General features: G+C 44.7%; 1 protein-coding gene and 1 pseudogene across 2 annotated transcripts in view; one reads left to right on the top strand and one right to left on the bottom strand.

Moving 5' to 3' along the window:
- LOC147751179 (uncharacterized protein C3orf20 homolog) overlaps positions 1 to 19381 on the top strand; it is a 452887-nt gene that overhangs the window by 191887 nt on the left and 241619 nt on the right. The window contains exon 10 of one of the 2 annotated variants that reach the window (XM_086919068.1): positions 17337 to 17457. In XM_086919068.1, coding sequence (XP_086775194.1) covers positions 17337 to 17457 — 121 coding nt within the window. The remainder of the gene's footprint in view (positions 1 to 17336; positions 17458 to 19381) is intronic. The other variant, XM_086919069.1, reaches the window with a different exon arrangement.
- LOC147751180 (tubulin alpha-1C chain pseudogene) lies at positions 17996 to 18787 on the bottom strand (annotated as a pseudogene).

The following is a 19381-nucleotide window of genomic DNA, read 5'->3' as shown; positions in this document are numbered from 1 at the left end:
TTTGGGGTTTCACTTCTAGGGGTTTCATTTCTTGGGGTTACATTTCTTTGATCTGGAGTTACAGTAAAATTACTATTTACTGGTGATATATTTGAATTATGTCCTGTTTCTGCTCTTTCTGGAGTTTTATTATTATTAATCAAAATCGTTTCAGGGGAAGTTTCATCAATAATTTCTTTAGGTGGGGCACTTGGAGGAGTAGTCCATGAACAGACTGGTTGGAAAGGTGACGTTTTTTTTAGTATACAGGTCTTCTAAAACCGCATCTTCTGAATCACTCTCTTCTCTATTATTATTTTTCTTTTGGGAACGCTTTTTTCCAGATGTCTCATTAATTAGTCTCACTGGGTACAAGCCATCACACATATCTGCACTTCTCCATCGACGCATTCTATCATGATGTGTTTCTCTGGCTATTCTTTTTGGAATGCCTCTACTTTCTCGATCTAATTCACGCATCTCATCTTCCCATTCAACTAAAGCTTCAAATTGTGTAGGTCTGGGCTTTGGTACAAGTGCCAACATTCTTTCTCTTAAGTTTCTCAAAACCGCTATGTTAAATGATCCGTCTTCTGGCCATGCCAAAACACCATCATTCTCAGTATATTTCATCCAATTCTCAATCCAGAGACAAGTATGGTAACCATATTCTCCTAACATATAAGCTGCAGGCGTTTTATACTTATGAATTAATTTTCCGCCTCGCGTTGCATTTTTCTTGTTAGTTTTAAATTTATTTTTTAACTTTTGAAACCATGTAAGTTTCTTTTTCTCTCTCTGGAAATAATAATCCATGTTTTTAAACAATTTCCTCAACTTTGAAAAAGATCGTAACAAGGAAGTTGTATTTCCGCAACACCAACCAATCCGTGCGCGAAACGTACCAATAAGCCAATCAGGTTAAGCTATGTCACTATTCTGCTCAACCAATAGAATAACTGCTTTTCGGAATGAGCCAATCAGCTGAAAGCTTGTCTTCTCACGTGAACCAATCTGTGCGCGAATACTGTGACGTATGTTAGCCAATCACAGCGCGGCAATAGTGACGTATGCTACCGCTGCAGCTTCTGTCTCTCCCTTCGCTCCTTATGACACCTCCTTTACAAAAAAAATTTCACAGTGCCATATTTACAAAACTTTCGAATGAATTCAGTTAGAAACACCACAAATAACAAACCATTTGTCTGTTTCGCTAAAATAAAGTAATAGTTTTCTCATACATTCAAGTATTCTTTTTGCGTGAAATAGATGACGCTATTTTCACAGAATATTCAGATTCGCTGATAAAGTAAGTAAGTAGCCTTACCCTACCCTTCTAACAAGTAATAACAAATTTGTTTCTCTCCGAATGCACATACAGAGATTTTTACACCTCCTTAGAGACAATTCAGAGTTTCACTCGGTCGAGTATTACAAACTCATTTATACATTTTTTTTTTTTTTTTTTTTTTTGGTGTAAGATTTTATTGAAGTTTGCCATCATTACAATGTCAGTACATCGTATCACAGGAAATCGTTTCACATTCAATCACATTTCTGTACTGCTACACAGCTATTCAGCCGACAACCTTCCGGTCCGGCAGCAAACGTTTGGTATAGTGCAAAATGTAATAAGGATATAGTGATAGAATACATGTCATCTTACTTTTATGGTATTTTTTGTTTTAACTTTAACAAGAACAAAAATAATAGACTCCTGCATGATGTATAGTCACGGTGAATCATCACAGTTGAGTTCAGTGTTGTTTGCCGGTTCCAGGTTCCCAGGCTACTACCTCTCCCTCTCTGAGCACCAAACTAAGTGAAGCCCCCATCAGTCGATCCCCATCCTACTACACTCATCTACACATTTCTCCCTGTCTCATTCATCCAGTTCATCATCATCTTCTGAGCTGTCGTCCTCTTCTTCCGGCAGTGGCTCACATAAATCCCCCCTATATCTGTTCCATGCTTCCCAAACCTTGTTCCACTTGTGGGGGTTGGCTCTCATTTTATACACTGTGCATTCGGTTAGCATAAGTCTATCCATCGTCCTGCACCACAGTGCTAGAGTAGGGGTTTCTGCCACTCCCCATCTCTGTGCAGTGTCGCGTTTGGCCACCATAGTCCCAGTAGTGACCCATTGTTGTTGCCGGAGTGTCAGGTCAGTCCCCTCCCACACATTCAGTAAGCACATACGTGGTTCCGGTGTCAAGGAAGTGTCAAGAGTCTGGGAAATGGTGCGCATGACCTGCTGCCAGTAACTCGAGATGGCCGGACATTCCCAAAGTGTGTGCAGTAGTGTCCCTTCCTCCCCACACCCCTTGAGACAATACGGGGTTTCCGCCCTGTGCATTTTGTGCAGAGAGGTCCTGGTGTAATATACTCTATGCAGTATTTTAGGTTGTATGAGCCTAAACCGGGCTGAAATCCCCGCCTCCCTTGGTGATGCTAGTGTGGCATTCCAATCTGTCTCGTCCATGGCACCTAGCTCAGCCTCCCACTTCTCTTTCAACCGTTGTAAGGGATCCGGGAGATTGTTCAGTAACTTGCGGTATGTAAGCGAGGTAGCGCATGTTTGCATAAAGTCTGTGAGAAGTCGGTCTTCCAAAGGTGAGGACTCTGGAACAGTGGACCCTGGCTCAATTACTGCCATTAGTGCGTGTCTAATCTGTATGTATCTATAAGTTTCAGTGGGGCCTAATGCGTATTGTTGCTGTAGGTGTGGGAAAGGGATCATCCCAGTAGTGGTCCATAGGTCCCCCACCGTCGAGATTCCAATAGTATCCCATTGGGTAAAACCTTTACTGGATCTAAGACAGCCTAGCTGTTTAGTGTCCCATAGTGGAGTAAGCTTGGTTATGACTCCCCTCCATTTAAGCCGTGTCAGCACCGCCCCCGGTATCTGGAATAAAATGCCCCTCCCCCTAAAACAAAGCACTGACCTAATGACATTTAGGAAGAACATTAAAACATGGCTTTTCAATCTATAGGGACTAACATCGCATGGAGAAAGCACATCATTTCAGCGCCAGGACACCTGCCCGGTAACAGTGCGCTTAATAAATGGTAAAAATAAATAAATAAATATACCATAATGTTACTGTGTGTTTGGTTGGACCGAGCAATCGCTTCAGTAGGCTTGAATTATACAGTGGGGCCAGTAAACTATGTGTTCCCAATTGCGCTCTATCTGCTAGATATGCCGGGTCATCATGTGGGGCGTGGATCCATTGATTAATGACTTTGAGCTGTGACGCCCAATAGTAAAGCTGCATGTCCGGCAAAGCTATCCCTCCATCATACCACCCACGATTGAGTTTAATATGCGCTATTCTGGGCGGACGTTCTCCCCATAATAGGTCGGTCATTACTGCTGTCACCTCTCGGAAATAGGAAGGCGAGATCAGATCCGGGGTGTTCTCCAGCACATATAAGAGGCGCGGGAGTGCCATCATCTTAAACAATGCCGCGCGCCCCAGCAGTGTGAGGGGCAGGGCTTTCCAGTGACGTACATCCGCCTTCAGGCGAGTGAGCGGGGGTGCCAAGTTCTGATCGTAAAACACACCCGCGTCGCCAGTTACGTGTATGCCCAGATATTTAAATGAAGTATCGGCTATCACCAATGGGCAATTGTCGGGGAGGAGCGGCGCAGGACCTTTGAGCACGTAGAGGACTGACTTTGTCCAGTTGATAGTGTATCCGGAGGTCAGACCGTGCCTATCACAGATTGCCAACAGTATCGGGATGCCTACCTCTGGGTTAGATAAATAAATTAGCATGTCATCAGCATATAAGGATATTCTATCTTCCCAGGTGTCACCCCACGTTAGTCCTTTCAACAGTGGTGTAGTCCTAATAACAGTAGCGAGCGGTTCTAACACCAGTGCAAACAGTAGAGGGGATAATGGACAACCCTGACACGTCCCTCTGGCCAGAGGGATCGCTCGGGAGATGTGGCCATTGGCTGCTATATGTGCAACCGGGTTCGCGTATAAGAGTTTAATCCAGGAGAGAAATTTGGGGCCAAAACCCATATGGGCCAGGACTGCGAATAAATATTGCCACTCCACCATATCAAAAGCCATTCTGGCATCTAGTGACAGAATGGCTGCCGGCTCCCGTAGCAAATGGGCTCGCGCCAGCGCCCCGTGCACACGCCGGAGGTTTAATGCCGTGCTTCTATGTGGCATGAAGCCTGACTGGTCCGGGTGGATCAGGTGTTGTAAGTGCGGGGTCAGTCTATTCGCAATCAGTTTTGCCAGAATGTTTGCTTCTGCGTTGAGCAGCGAGATTGGGCGATACGACGCACAGTCCGTGGGCGATTTACCTGGTTTTGGGATGGCCACTATAGTCGCTATTCGTTGATCCAAGGGCAGAATCCCCGTTTCTCGACACTCTGTGAACATGGCTAACAGTGGTGAGCTCAGGGTGTCCGATGCTGCTTGGAACCACTCAATCGGAATCCCGTTAGGGCCCAGCGCCTTACCCGTGTGCAGCGCAACAATTGCCGTTCGGAGCTCCTCCTCCGTTAGGTCCGCCTCCAGTTTGGACACTGCCTCCGGTGATAGAGTTTCGATCTGCATATCTTGAAGCGCCAATTCTGCGCCGCCTCAGCCGTGACCACCTCTCCTGGAGTATAGACTGCTTGGAAGTGGTCAGCTAAAATGTCTATGATCTCAGAGGGGCGTGTATGATACGTCCCCTTTGGATCCTGCAGTTGTAAAATGTGTCTGCTGCCTTCACTTTTTTTATCTAGCCAGGCCAATAGCTTGTTGGCTTTGTCGCCTATATCATAAACCCTATGCGCAGTCGTCTCAATATTTTCTATTGTCCGTCGTCTGAGAAGATTGTCATGTTGCTGTTGACAGAGGTGGAGTGAGTGGCGTGTGTCCTCCAATGGGAGTGCCATATGGGCTGCATTAGCTTGTTCCAGTTTTAGTTCTAGTGTCAGCAGGTCTTGTTTCTGTGTACGTTTATGTCTCGCGATCGTCGCAATCGCCTGCCCTCTCAGCACTGTCTTATATGCTTCCCACAGGGTCGTTGGGGAGGACACTGAGCCCGCATTTTCATTAAAGTAGTGTTTAGTCGCTTTTTTTTAAGTCTTTACGGACGTGAGGAATTTTGAGATATCCAGGGTAGATTGGGTAGATTCTCCTACGTGCTATCGCTGTACAGGACATGGTCATGGTCAAGGGGGAATGATCTGAGATACCCCGGGGTCTTATCTGTACATCATTGATCGTGAGTCGGCCACCCCCCAGTGTAAGAAAATAATCAATACGGGATAGGCAATCGTGTGTGGCCGAATAATAAGAGTATTGCCGATCCTCGGGGTGTAAGTGCCGCCATATGTCAACCAATCCCTGTGCTTCCATGAACTCACTGAATCTGGTCGGGCCTGGTGAATTCGCCCGGGTTGGGAACCTATCTTGTGTGACATGAGCCATTGCGTTGAAGTCTCCTCCCACCACTAGGTCTCCGTCCGGGAGCTCCAGGAGGAACTTTCCCAGGTCCGGAAGTGCCGATGTGTGTAGTGCTGGTGGGATGTATACAGACACCACATTAATGGATATCCCCTCCCACTGCCCACAGACTGCAGCAAAGCGGCCATGACCATCAATTTTAGTAGTCTGTTGAATGAATCGTGATGCCTTCTTCACTAGGATGCCTGTCCCCCAGGACCCCGAAGTGAAGTCTGAATGTATTACCATGCGGTATCCTCGCCTATCTAAAGCCTTGCTAGCTGCACCCACTAAATGTGTCTCTTGAAGAAGGACCAGGTCGCAATTTAATCTTTTAATACACTGGAGAACCAACCCTCTATTTACCTTGTCTCCCAGGCCCCTGACATTCCACGACATTATTTATAACAGCGGCACAGGCCCCACATCGGGACCAGCCATCACGTTACTGGGCTGTGGCGATCCTGCCATCGTGAAATTGTAAACATAAATACAGACCCCATAGGAGGAGGCAGCAATATGTCCGGTAGAAACCCATCCCCATGGGCGCCCACATTCGTATGCTGTAACGGGTCTAGTGTCCTCAGATCAGTATCGGTCCGCCCGGTGTGTGAAATCCGGCATAACGTGACTATAGTGATTGTCAGTGTGAACAGTAGAGTCAAACAATGCAAACCATCAAACCTTAATAACCCCCCCATGCCCCGAACTCCCGCCCTCCCTGCTTCCCTGCCACACAGACTCAAAACTGCCCGCCACCCCAAATTAGCAGAGTGCTTGAACCCACCCAGAAAGAAACACAAGGTTACTTGCTCGTTGGGAGTGAGGAATACTCCGAAAACAGCGGCCTCTCACACCCTCTGCAGAGGCCTTCAGCCCAGTGTCCATGGCAGTCCCGGCGGCAGTCCCATATCCAGAATGTCTCGTATCTGCCGGGCCGTTAAATATCCACCTCCTGGTCTGCATCAGCATTGTCTCTCATCGGCGAGCTCCTGTCGTTGTCTAGGTCCTCCTCTCAGACATTGTCACAATCCTTCAGTTGTTGGCCATTTTTAGTTCGTCCCGGGCGGCGGGATTGAGAGGCAGGGCGCCAGCCATCCAGCCAGTCCCGGGCAGTCTCTGGATTATCAAAAAACCATGTCCTGTTTTCCGCTACCACCCGTAGTTTAGCCGGGAATATCATGGAGTATTGGATCTCTCTCCTTCTGAGTTCCTTCTTTATTTCCAGAAACGTTTTTCGCTTCCTGGCCACCTCCGCTGTATAGTCCGGGAAGAATGCCAATGTGGAGTTCTGAATCTTTACTGGTGGGGAAACCCGCGATGCTTAGAGGATGGCATCCCTATCACGGAAGTTGAACAGTCTCGCCAGGATCGGTCTAAGGGATGCCCCCGGTTTAGGCTGTCCTCCCGGGACTCTGTGCGCCCTTTCGACTGAGAAGAACGCCGATAGTCCTTTGGGTTGGAGGTGCGATTTGATGAGGTCCTCCACATAGAGATCAGTTGCTCTAGTGCCTTCTGACTCCGGAACTCCAAGAATTCGTATATTATTTCTCCTGGAGCGCCCTTCCTGGTCATCCAGCTTGTCCTTTAGTAGTCTATTCTCTGCGACGACTGCCTCCATTGCCGTCTGGAGTTCCGACACGTCCTCTACCAGCGATTTTGTGACCAGCTCCAGTGATCCCACTTTTTCGGCCATTTTGTGGAGATCTGCCCGAATGAGAGTTATTTCGGTCGAGATGGAGCCCACCGTCGTCTGGACCTGCGTGAGTGCTCTCATCACATCATCTAGGGTCGCCTTTTTATGTCCCCACGTTGTCCACCGTTTTTGTGGAGGTGTGCCGTCCGTCTGCTGGAGGGGACGCCGTTTTATCATTAGTGTATCGTTCGATACGTGTTTGGGTCGTGCCGCCTTTAGAGCCCTTTCCCGCCATGATGGAGCTCAGGCCTTCGGGAAGAGGGAATCGGGGGGAAAGGGAGCGGCCACGGATACGATGCGGCCTGTAGTCCGATCAAGGAAAGCAATCTACTGTAGATGGGGGTCGCATCCAGCGCACCCCCGATGGTAACAGAGTTGCAGCCACCGTATTCTTGCCTTGTCGGGCGATCTGTCCTTTCTGGTCGCCCAATATCGTCCCGGTGTCTCAGGGTCACTGCTGCGACATCAGTTTCGGATAGTCCCTCCGCCTCTCCAGCAGCGTACAGCCTTCTGTTCGAGCCAATGCCGCTTTCAAGGATGAGAGTTCCAGTTCGTTGTTTGCTTCGCGGGCTTCCTCTCTAGTCCCGACCACTTCCGGTCCATCGTCGCCGGTCAGGTCGCACTTCTGGTCGGCTTCACTCGCCACTGGTTTCCCCGGATTTAGGCCTGTGTTTCGGTCACATCGACACTCGACGGTAACTCCGCTGTCCGGCCTCCGATTTTCGTCCGGGTACTTGCCACCAGCCCCGCCCGGTCCCGGGCGTTCGGTGCCTCCGTCTGAGGTTTGATTCAGCCACGGATTATGGTACTGATAGTCTGAGAGGCCGCTTCTCTGTCGGAGCTAGTCCTCTATGCTGCCGCCATGTTCGGCCGCTAGCCACGCCCCCTCATTTACACATTTTCAAACGGAATCCCTAACTATGCATACATGAATCTTTAGTAGGACTTTAACCCACCAATAGAAATCCTCACTCGCCAGTAAGGGAGACAACGCTTTTCTTACCCTTCACTCAAGCTTGGATAAATTCTACTACTCTTTTCACAGTGAGTTTTAAAGCAGGACAGAAGTAGTCCCTATACTCGAAAGCTACGATTTCATAGACAATCCTCACTATTGCATTCTACCTTTCGCACCTAAAATTTCCCTAAACTTGTGCTGTACGTCCACAACACTAGTGATATACGACGATACCACTATTTTGAAACAGAACAAATGCACTGTGTAACCTCACTTGTCACACTACTCAGGCCGGCACAACTAGGAGTTTTCACACTGCTGGAAAAAACCTTTCGACTACATATAACAACTGAACAAACGTAACAAGTTTTAGACATGTATCCTATGTAATTACCATGTAACATGTCAGTTACCATAGTAACCGTAACTCTGCTACCAAGGAATTGTTCCAGCGCTCTTATAGAAAAATTGTCTCACAAACGTTACCTACACTTCAATACGCACCATTATTTATAAAACACTCAAACAGGCCCATAACACCAACGAGACAACTTTTGAGCAACTGAATCATGTGATTTGATTTTTACTCTATACACATTATACATATTTACACTATTATATATAATTGCAGTTTATTTTTCATTATCATGATATAAAACGATTTTTCATTTAAATCAAACCACTAAGGTTGATGGATCAACTAATGGAAACTAGACCATGAATAAACAAGACCAGCTTGTCTTTCCGAATCTAATTTTTATTAACTTTCTTCTTTATAAAGAAAGAACATTTATGTTTAGAAAATCTTTATTTTAAGGCAAATAAGAAAGCAGCATTTTTTAAATCAAATGGATTATAGAACTGACATTTATTAAAGCAAGTTCAGAAACATGAAGTATTAGCAAATAACAGTTTCCATACCCTAAATCTGTTTCCCTGTCTATTTCTCACTTCACCTGAAAGGAAAATAATTCTTTATTATCAGCTGTCCTTACGTGCGCCAAAAGTCCATCAGCACGTCATCCAGGAATCGGGAAGCAAGAGTTGTTGCCCTGCTCATGATGTCAGGTTTTATACATTTTCCCTATCTAAAACTCTCTACATTTTACAAAATTCAGGTTTTCTATTGGCGGAGCCATGTCAGTCGACCATTAGGTCATCTTTGAAAATTACCAAGTTCAGGCTTTACATAAGCCCATTGTCTTTTCTTCCGTGACATTTGGCTTCCTCTAATATGATACTTTTTCGTGCGAGTACTGTTCTTTTCGCTTCCTAACCTTAGCAGATATATTCACAGATCCTGTTCTTGGGCCTTGTTTCCGTGAGCACATTTTTTTCAAGCAAAGTCTTTTTATTCAGCAAATATTTCCATTACAACGCAAGGCTCCACTCTGGACAAGATTTCTTTCACGTCTTCATCTTTGTCAGACATATTTTTCCGAGCCACTTTTCAGGCCTCACTTTGGAAACTATTATTTAAACAAACACAAGACAATAATTAATTAAAGAATTGAGTCCCATTCTGTTACCCTCCCCTTTGCTAATGAACAGGTTAATTATGTTACCTAGCTTAGCACACAAAGCAGCATCATATTTACGTATCCTTTTCGAATCAGGAACTCTTAGAGCTTTTATCACAAAAGACACAACAAAAGCACATAAAATAAGCACATGCCATCATTTAAAACTGCCGCATTTAATATTGACAAGGACAATAGACAAGGTTAGTTCATTAATTTTCTTTGCAAATGCAACACAAAGCATGTTAGTCCCGCGTGTAAACCCATGATGAATGCATCATTAAACTAAGTTGATTAGTGATTTCACCACAAACTTATTACTATTATTAATCTTATTAGGAGAGGTTAACTTCGCAAGTTTGAACACAATTTTGTTCTTCATCTTGCTCCATCACATTGAAATTACCAATTAATAGTCCGTTTTGTGAAGGCCCTGGTATGTAGGGATTACACCTCCAGTGAAGAGTTGAGGGTCGGTGTCCGTCAGTAGCACCAAGAAGCCCTGGCAACTGCAAACAATGTGGAAAGCAAAGAAGGTGCAGGGTCGGGACCAGCAAAGTCCAGGTGACTCACCACAAACAGGGGAGTCAGGGCAAGCCCCGAGCAATCAGGGGAGTCCAAAGATATTAGGGGACCCTCAGGAGGACCCACAGGCCGGAGGCACTGGAGTCGCAAGTGGACCTCGAGCAGCTCGCAGCAGATGCAAGCCCATAATGCAAGTGGTGTGGTGAGGATAAAGATCTTGGTCACAAGAGATGCTTGAGGGTGGGACTACTTTGAGCCCAAAAATCTTGGAGGAAGGAAGCCAACACCCCTGTGCAACAGTAAGTCGACACTGTGCACAGGGGTTTGGTTCCTGCATCTCCGACGAGGGATACTGGTGTCAAACTTGGAGAGAGTACATGGCGGGCCTTGAGGGATGTGAAGAACCACCATCTGTGTTGCTGAGCCTTTTGCAGTCTGAGGGAGCTCAGGATCAGCAGACCAGTCAGCTTAGTTGCTGTGCCTGCAGATGAAGGGAAGTGGCTCTTTCACTTCAAGTGAGATTCCTTCATGTGTCTTGGATGCCCACAGGCCATGGAGGGTTCCTGTATGGTGCACAGGCACAGATGTTGCATCAGACGAGCAGGACGACAAGATCAGGAGCAGCAGAAATCTTCCCAATTGCAGCCTTGATGCTCAGAGCAAAGTCCAGAGAAGTCCAGAGTGCCCAGACAGTTGAAGAAGAAGTGGTGTCTTGAAATAAATCTTGTCCCAGGATGAATCTAGGGACCCACGATCTGGTAAGCCCTTAAGTACCCTAATAAAAGGGTTGGGACAATTCAGGGTTCCCTCCCAGGAGAGGGGTCGGACATTGGGGAGGATCTCCCATGTGCTTTGTTCAGTTTTGCACCAGAGTGGGAGCCAACGGCTCCCTGAGCTGGTTTGAAATGGACTATGCAAAGAGGGTTTCTGGTAAAGAGCATATGACATTCGCTTCTAGGTCACTGAAACAATATGAAAACCAATACAGTACCATTAAACGTGAGGCATTAGCTTGTGTTTGGGCGGTTCATAAACTCAAGATGTATGTGTGGGGTCGCAAGTTTAAATTACATAGTGATCATAAACCTTTAGTACACATTTCTTTTACAGGTTCTAACAGCAATTTATCAGCGAGAGTCACTAGACATGTATCAAACTTCAGTAGTTTGTCTTTGAAATTAAACATGTGCCAGGCTGTATAAATTTTCGGGCAGACTGCTTGTCCCATATGCCAATTGGTGATTCATACGATGAAGATGCTTTGATTGATGATGATGTGTGTGTAGCCTCAATAGATGAGATCAGTATTGAATGTTACCTGCTGCACTCGCTCGCCAGCATTTCTAGTTATAGATTCCTGAGGCAGAAGCCGGGAATCAGGGAACGCGCATTTTATTGTGAGAACGATTGTACTCGGAGTGCGTATATTTTTAAAAAAGTGACAAAAACTATTTGATCCTTACCTGCTGCACTCGCTCCCCCCGGGAGTCTCGTATTGCAGGCGGCAGATTAGGGCTGACTTTGACGCGGGACTCGGGCGCATTATCACGGGTGCCATCTTTGGGGAAATAGAGGTCGGCGGGCTAGTCTTGCGAGCTGCACGGGCCTGTAGACTACAAAATGAATCTCAAAACGCGTACGCGCAGCGAACGCGTGCAGCGGGCGCGCCAATGGTGCGCTGGCCCGCCTGCGCCGGTCCGCGGCCGGATGGGGCCGGGGGCCACAATCCCTGCTCAAAACTATGATGGTCCTCTTAAATACTGCCGCGAAGCCCTCCTATCCCTCCGCTATAGTGACTGCGCTCTTATCACCCCATTAAATTGTGATCTTAGCCCATTACACTGCCATATCCGCGGTTTCCCCTCTCTACCCTCCACATCTAATACAAATAAATGTTCTGCTGACTTTGTACAGATCTCCCATATGAGCACTAACAATATAAAACTTTCAGAATTCACCTTTTTCAGCCTTAATTGTCATTCACTACCTAGACATAAGAGAGATATTTATGATTTACTCTCGGGCTCTCAACCTGAGGCCGTCTTTCTTACAGAGACATGGCTAAATGACGGCTCTGGTCCAGATATCGCTAGTGCTCTCCCCCCAAATTACACCTTTTTGGGGAGAAACCGGGTTAGCAACGAAGGAGGTAGTATTGCAATTATTTATAAGAACAAGTATAAATGCAAATGGAGCTTGTTTAAACTACTACTTTCACCTAATTTTACTCTTTCTGGTGTCTTGATATATAGCCCTCCAGGACCAATCAGTTCCTGGGCAGCCTCTCTTCCTGACCAAATTGCCCCACTTCTGCTTCAAGCTACTAACTTTCTGTTGGTGGGTGACTTAAACCTACATCCTAATGATATTTCTCTACCAACTAGCGCCAATTTTATTGCGGATTTAGCTGCTCTGAACATCATCCTCCATAATTCTGGTCCCACGCATAAAGCAGGTAATCTGCTTGACCCAATTTTTTCTAACATTGACACAGTCCTATGTAAACCGGCTACCCCTGTTCTTTGGTCCGACCATTATTTGATCGAACTTCAAATTAAATGTGAGCAGCCCCCGAAAAATTTGTTATCTGGGTTCACAAAAGGCAGAAATTGGAAAAACCTGGATGCTAACAAACTCAATCTTCTTCTTGAGAACACCAGACCGGTAGCCTCAATCACCACCTTTCAAAAAAGAAATACAATAACCACTACCCTCCCGCCCCATGGTACTCTTGAGGCCCTAAAACAGGAAAAAACGAAATGTAACAATTTGGAGAGACAGTGGCATAAATACTATGATCCTAAAATCAAACTATTGTATAAGTCAGCTCTCAGTAACTATCATCTATTATGTCACAACGCGCGGGCAGAGCACGCTAATCATACGATTCTAGAAGCACAAAATAGTTCCAAAACACTCTTCAAAGTTGTTAAAGAGCTCTCAGGGGCTTCCTGTCAGCCTAAGCCCCCCTGCCTTGATTCCAAACAATGTGATGATTTAGCTGATTTCTTTGTCACAAAAATCACTACCATCTATGCTGACTTCGAGAAACAGCCATCTGCAGTCCCCTTTCTCTCGAATCAATCCTCCCTCAAGGAAACTATTTTTCCGAACAATGGTATTGCTCTAGATAAATGGTCTCAATTGGATATTACCTCTTTCCGTAATATCCTGAGTAGTATCAAATCTGGTTCCCCCAATGATCCGTTTACTCCCTCAGTCCTCCAAACCTTGAATTTTTCCACACTCAATTTAATCATGGAATTATTAAATACCTCCCTAGTGGAAGCTAAAGTTCCTGTAGCTTGGAAACATGCCATGATTGTGCCCCTCTTGAAGAAAGCAAATTCGGACCCGGAAATACCATCTAATTTCCGTCCCATCTCCCTTCTTCCAATTTCGAAAATCTTGGAGAAGCATATAAATGTCCAGCTTGCTAACTTCATTGAGACACATATTCTTCTTCACACTTCCCAGTCTGGCTTTCGAGCAGGCTTCTCTACGGAGTCCGCATTACTGGGCGTCATTGATAATATCCGCCTTCAAGTGGATAAAGGTGAAACCGTGGCACTTATTCTACTTGATTTAAGTGCCGTGTTTGATACTGTCTCTCACTCTATTCTCTTGAACACCCTTCAATCATGTGGTATCACGGGTTCGGCACTTGAATGGCTATCCAGCTTTCTGACGAATAGGACCTTTCAGGTCTTCTCTTCCACTTCCAAATCTAAAGTTCATCTGTCTCAATATGGAGTTCCTCAGGGTTCCATATCGAGCCCTCTGCTCTTTAATATTTATGTTAGCCCTTTAGCTGCTATTGCCGAACAAGCCGGGCTCACGTATACGCTTATGCCGATGATACACAGCTTATCTTTTCACTTTCCACTAAATCCAATAATAACACTTCTTTGCTCAGATCCGGGTTGACAAACATCACAGATTGGATGCACACCAACAAAGTAAAACTCAACGGTGGAAAAACCGAGCTTCTTCTCTTCGGTAACAACAAAGCCCTCTGGGGCCCTCAACATTGGCCTACACAGATGGGACCTCCTCCGTCTCCTGTGCAATCCGCCCGGAATCTTGGCTTCATGGTCGATGACCAACTAACCATGAGGCAACAAGCTGGTAAGGTAGCTTCTACCTGTTTTGTCATCTTGAAGTGGCTGAAATAAATCCTGTGGATGCTTCCGCCACCTACCCAAAGAACTGTAATCCAAGCTCTCGTAACATCTAGACTGGATTATGGAAATGTACTGTACTTGGGAGTAGGTAAGGAAGTGTTGCACAGGTTACAAGTGGTTCAAATTCTGCCGCAAGACTGCTCTGCAATCTTCCAAATAGAACATCCATCTCAGCCTCATTACGTGATCTTCACTGGCTCAGGATTGAGAACCGTGTCAAATTTAAAGCTCTGTGTTACATGCATAGGATCAATTCTGGAGTAGCACCCCATTATCTGAAGGCCTTAGTACATCAATACTGCCCTTCCCGCCTTCTCCGATCTTCTAATCAGCGTAAATTCCAAATTCCAAGGATTAAAAGAGTCAGAATGGATGGACGTTCCTTTTCCCACTTGGCTCAAGCACTCTGGAACTCTCTGCCTTTTCATCTGCGCATGGAACCACATTATCACAAATTCCGCAAAAATTTAAAAACTTGGCTTTTTAATCAGTAGACTCATCTTCCAGACTAATCCATCTGTCCTCATTTTTTTGCGTTCTTAGCGCTTAGGAAACCTTCAATTAGTTGTTGCGCTGTATACATTTAATTATAAATAAAAATGTTGTGCTAATATTAAAGAATCAGCCTGGCTGTCTGCTTCTATGAATTATCCAGTTTTGAACAAAAACATTTTATTCACGGGTGGCCTAAAAAAATAATTCTGAATGGTGAATAAAATGATTTGAACGGGTAGCCAGTGATCTTTCAGTGGTTAATTGTTTACTTTTGAGAGGTGACTTATATGTGCCTCTGTCTGAATTGTGTAAATACATCATAAAGTGTGCGCATCAAGGCCATCTTAGCACAATTTCAACTTTTATGTGCCTCAAACAATATTATTGGTGGTCACGTATTGAGGCACAAGTCTAGTTACTAATAGATAAATGCCCAGAATGTTTGGTTTCTGACAAACATTGAAGCATACACAAGAGTCCTTTACATCCATTTCCCTATTCACAGGCTGCTTGGGAAAAGATTGGACTACACTTTTCTGGACCTTTTGTAATACTGCCATATAGTCTGAGATATATTTTTTAATGGTAGACCACTACTCCAAATGGATGAATTATTCTTTTACCAGTTCACCAGACACTGATTCAGTGATAGGTTTTGTAGAATAAGTGTTTAATTTAGAAGGTGCCCCCAGGGCAGTAGTCACTGACATTGGCCCCTATTTCACTTCAGCAAATATACCATATTGACCATCTCTGGGTAGCCTTGTATTCTCCTTGTTCGAATGGACTTGTAGAACGAAGTAACAAAATCATCAGAGAAGGCGTTCAAACGGCTATAACTGCTAATGTAGACGTGAAGTTGTTTATTCAACAAAAAGAAAAGTATGGTGTTGTAATAATGCCCCTCATTGCAGCACCGGGGTTACACCATTTTTATTACTCAGAGGCAGTAGGGCTCACACTAAGTTATGTCCCAAATGGCTGCAGAAACAAGTGAGACAACAAGGGTTCCCTGCAGTTGTAGATGTAGTTTAATTTCAGCAATAAAAGCCAAACAGAAATAAATGAAGAAAAATGTTGATGACAAATGCCAGGGTCCGTGCTCTGAGATTACTGAAGATGCATGGGTTCCAATCAAGAGTCCAATTATAGTAAAAAAAGGAGAGTGAATGTATTATATCTCTGTTAAAGTAGTTACGGTTGGTAAAGCTGCCACGTTATTGGAAAAGAAAGGGTGGTGGAACAAGCGTCAATTGGTGAAGATGCCAGATCAACAAACTAACATCATTTTGAAGAAACGCAAACCAGTTTCACAATCTGATTGGGCGTCATGGTTGCAACCTAGTTCTACGGATTCTCAGTTTTCTAGCAGCTCTCCTAGGCATGTTGCAGAGCCCAGATGTATGTGGGGTTCATCTATAGTACAAAATAACACGAGAAGCAGGCCTGTACAGGATTTTAAGATACCTTTCAGGTTCAAAGATTTTGTCATGTTAATTGCATTTTTTGTTCACATTTCAGATGGTCCTTCGTTGTTTTGATTTAGGGAGGTGATGAAGTGTATTACTTGTATTGTTGTTATGTATAATTTGTGCAACATGTAATGTTCAATAGGCATAACATTTAATGTGCCTGTTGCGCGTTGTACTATTAAGTTAGCGACAGGCAAGTGTTATATTAGAGCAGGTTGCACGTTCTGTTATCTTTTGATTTGTGTTCTCACCACACGCTTTGTGGTTGACAGGTGTGGATATTCAAATGGTATTCACTTGCTGGCTGATGTCCATACTGGTCGGTTGTGTCGCGCTGTGGCCTTTCTGGATTCTACGATAAATCTTACCTTCAAACCTTCACGTTCTTTGGAGGCATCACTACAGTGATGTAATATAGGAGGCAATTATCAATGCATGGCAAGGGCAGGAGTTATAGTTACTTAAGCACTTGAATTATAATTATTTCCAATAACTATAACAGGTGAATTTCAGTTGTTTTAATTAAAACTGGCATGTTTAAACTGTCATTGTCACCTAAATATAATGTCAATTTAACCTTTGGTTTCTTTCAGGACATTTCTAAGTTGAAAAATATATATATGTAAATAACATATAATTACAATTCCTGACTGTAACATCACTTTACCCTTTGGTTTGTTAAGTGAATTTGCCTGTTTTTTTTAAGTGATGTGTGAGCTAGAAAGAAACTGATATTCGAGGTCGGCAGATTGAGAGTGTGGCTGGTGTTGTAGGGTGCTCTATACAGGAGCTGCTTTCCACCTAAACTTGGGAACTACCTAGTGTCCCTTGCTTCCTTTTGTAACATAATCTATGCGCCACTCTAAGCCTGAAAGAGTATTGCTTTGATATATAAATCTATATTCTTTCTTTTTATGTGCATATGTAGTGTTAATATACAGAGAGAATATGTACATACATAAATAAATGCATAAATATAGGTTGTGGTTTGATGCAAGCAGCTTTCACACCAATTGTACCCTTGTCTTTTTTCTGTTTCCAGTAGCATAATAGCACTCATGTTCAATCAAGATGGTGGCATGATGACCGATAAAGAAGGTGAAATAGTGAGAGAATGGACCTGGCCTCGGATAGGAAAGATGAGTGAGCCAGTGGTAATGCAGGTAATTCCTATTGCGTTTATATTATTAGCAGTTCTGAATAATTAAAATGTGTTGGAATGTGCTTTGAATCGTGTTGTATTTTGGAGGACATTTCAAAGCAAATTCTCTATAAAGAAACAGAACTGCATGAGCTAAATAAACTACAAGCCGTTTGCGAATGGCAATGACTTTTGGAACACTGCATCAAATACCTATATATTACTAATTACTCTTTGCAGGCAACATTTAGGAGTGAAAGGGAAAACGATATTAGTTGCTAATCTCTCACCCCAATTTCACACAAAAGCCTCTCATTCTGAGGTGGCTGGTAAACGTCGAACTGGGCGCCCGCGACTAGGTTACAAATTCAGCGTACCCTCAATTTTCCTCACACACATATGTAACCTTATAAACTGGAATTTGCATGGATCAAGCCTGTTGAAAAGAGGGAAAAACTATTAAACAATATATTTTTTTTAAGGACACTCAAGTTTATTAAGGAGGTTGCAGATGGAAATTTTGGTAGCAAAAGAGGGCGAGGCTGGGCTACTTCATATAACTACTCCTCCCCCGCGTCCTCACCGTCCATGCTGTAAGCACCCACCTCTTCGTAATCCTTCTCCAAGGTGGCCATGTCTTCACGGGCCTCAGAGAACTCTCCTTCCTCCATACCCTCTCCTACGTACCAATGGACAAAGGCACGCTTGGCATACATCAAGTCAAACTTGTGGTCCAAGCCTCAGCAACGGATGTGGGGTTGTTCCGCATACACACTGCACGCTGCACCTTGGCAAGGTCACCACCAGGAACCACTGTGGGAGGCTGGTAGTTAATACCAACCTTGAAACCAGTTCAGCACCAGTCCACAAACTGGATGCTACGCTCGGTCTTAATGGTGGCAATGGCAGCATTTACATCTTTGGGCACAACATCGCCACGGTACAACAGGCAGCAAGCCATGTACTTACCGTGACGTGGGTCACATTTTACCATTTGGTTGGCCGGCTCAAAGCAAGCATTAGCGATCTCTGCCACAGTGAGCTGCTCATTGTAAGCTTTCTCTGCAGAGATTACTGGGGCATAGGTGGCGAGAGGGAAGTGGATATGAGGGTAGGGCACCAAGTTGGTCTGGAACTCTGTGAGATCGACATTCAGAGCACCTTCAAACCGCAGCGAGGCATTGATAGAAGATACAATCTGGCTAATAAGGCGGTTCAAGTTGTGTGCAAGTTGGGCGCTCAATGTCCAGGTTCCAGCGGCAGATGTGGTAGATCGCCTCATTGTACACCATGAAAGCGCAGTCGGAGTGCACCAGAGTGGTGTGAGTGGTGAGGATAGAGTTGTAAGGCATTTAATAAAAAAGATAAAGCCAGAAGGCTAAAATGAAACAAGAATGATGACAGCATGGCAATTAAAACATGGTCCTTTCAGCTGACTCTAGCCCTGACCTCAGCACCTCATGCATGTCTACATGACAGCATTAAAGATTAGAAAAGTACAGCATGACAGAGCCCACATATTGCACTTTAGAAGAGGCCTGTACGTACAGCACTAAAGATCACTAAGCACCGTCCAATCCATGTCCCCCCAAAACCCTGGGTGACTACTGCAATGGGCATCCGCTGCTATCACTGTCTGTGATGCTAACTCAGGGTCGAAAGCAAAGGACCTGGTCAGGAAAGACGGGCCCAATCGTAGCGGTGGCGAATTTACTGTGAAAATATACTTTGGATGTCATTGTCCGCTGGATCCATACTCCAAAATATGCCACCTTCAGGATGACTGCTGCAAAGGGGTAAGCTACTTAGTGGGTTACTACATGCCATCTACTTTATGACTACTGCAAAAAGACAAGATGCTGACTGGATTGTCATGTCACCTGCAGCATGGCTACAGAAAAGCTTGCCATCCACTGGATGTCTCTATATATATCCCCGAGCACAAT

This window comes from Lissotriton vulgaris, chromosome 1_1 (assembly GCF_964263255.1).
Source record: "Lissotriton vulgaris chromosome 1_1, aLisVul1.2, whole genome shotgun sequence".
Taxonomy (NCBI): Eukaryota; Metazoa; Chordata; class Amphibia; order Caudata; family Salamandridae; genus Lissotriton; species Lissotriton vulgaris.
This window is presented reverse-complemented; position numbering and strand designations above follow the sequence as displayed.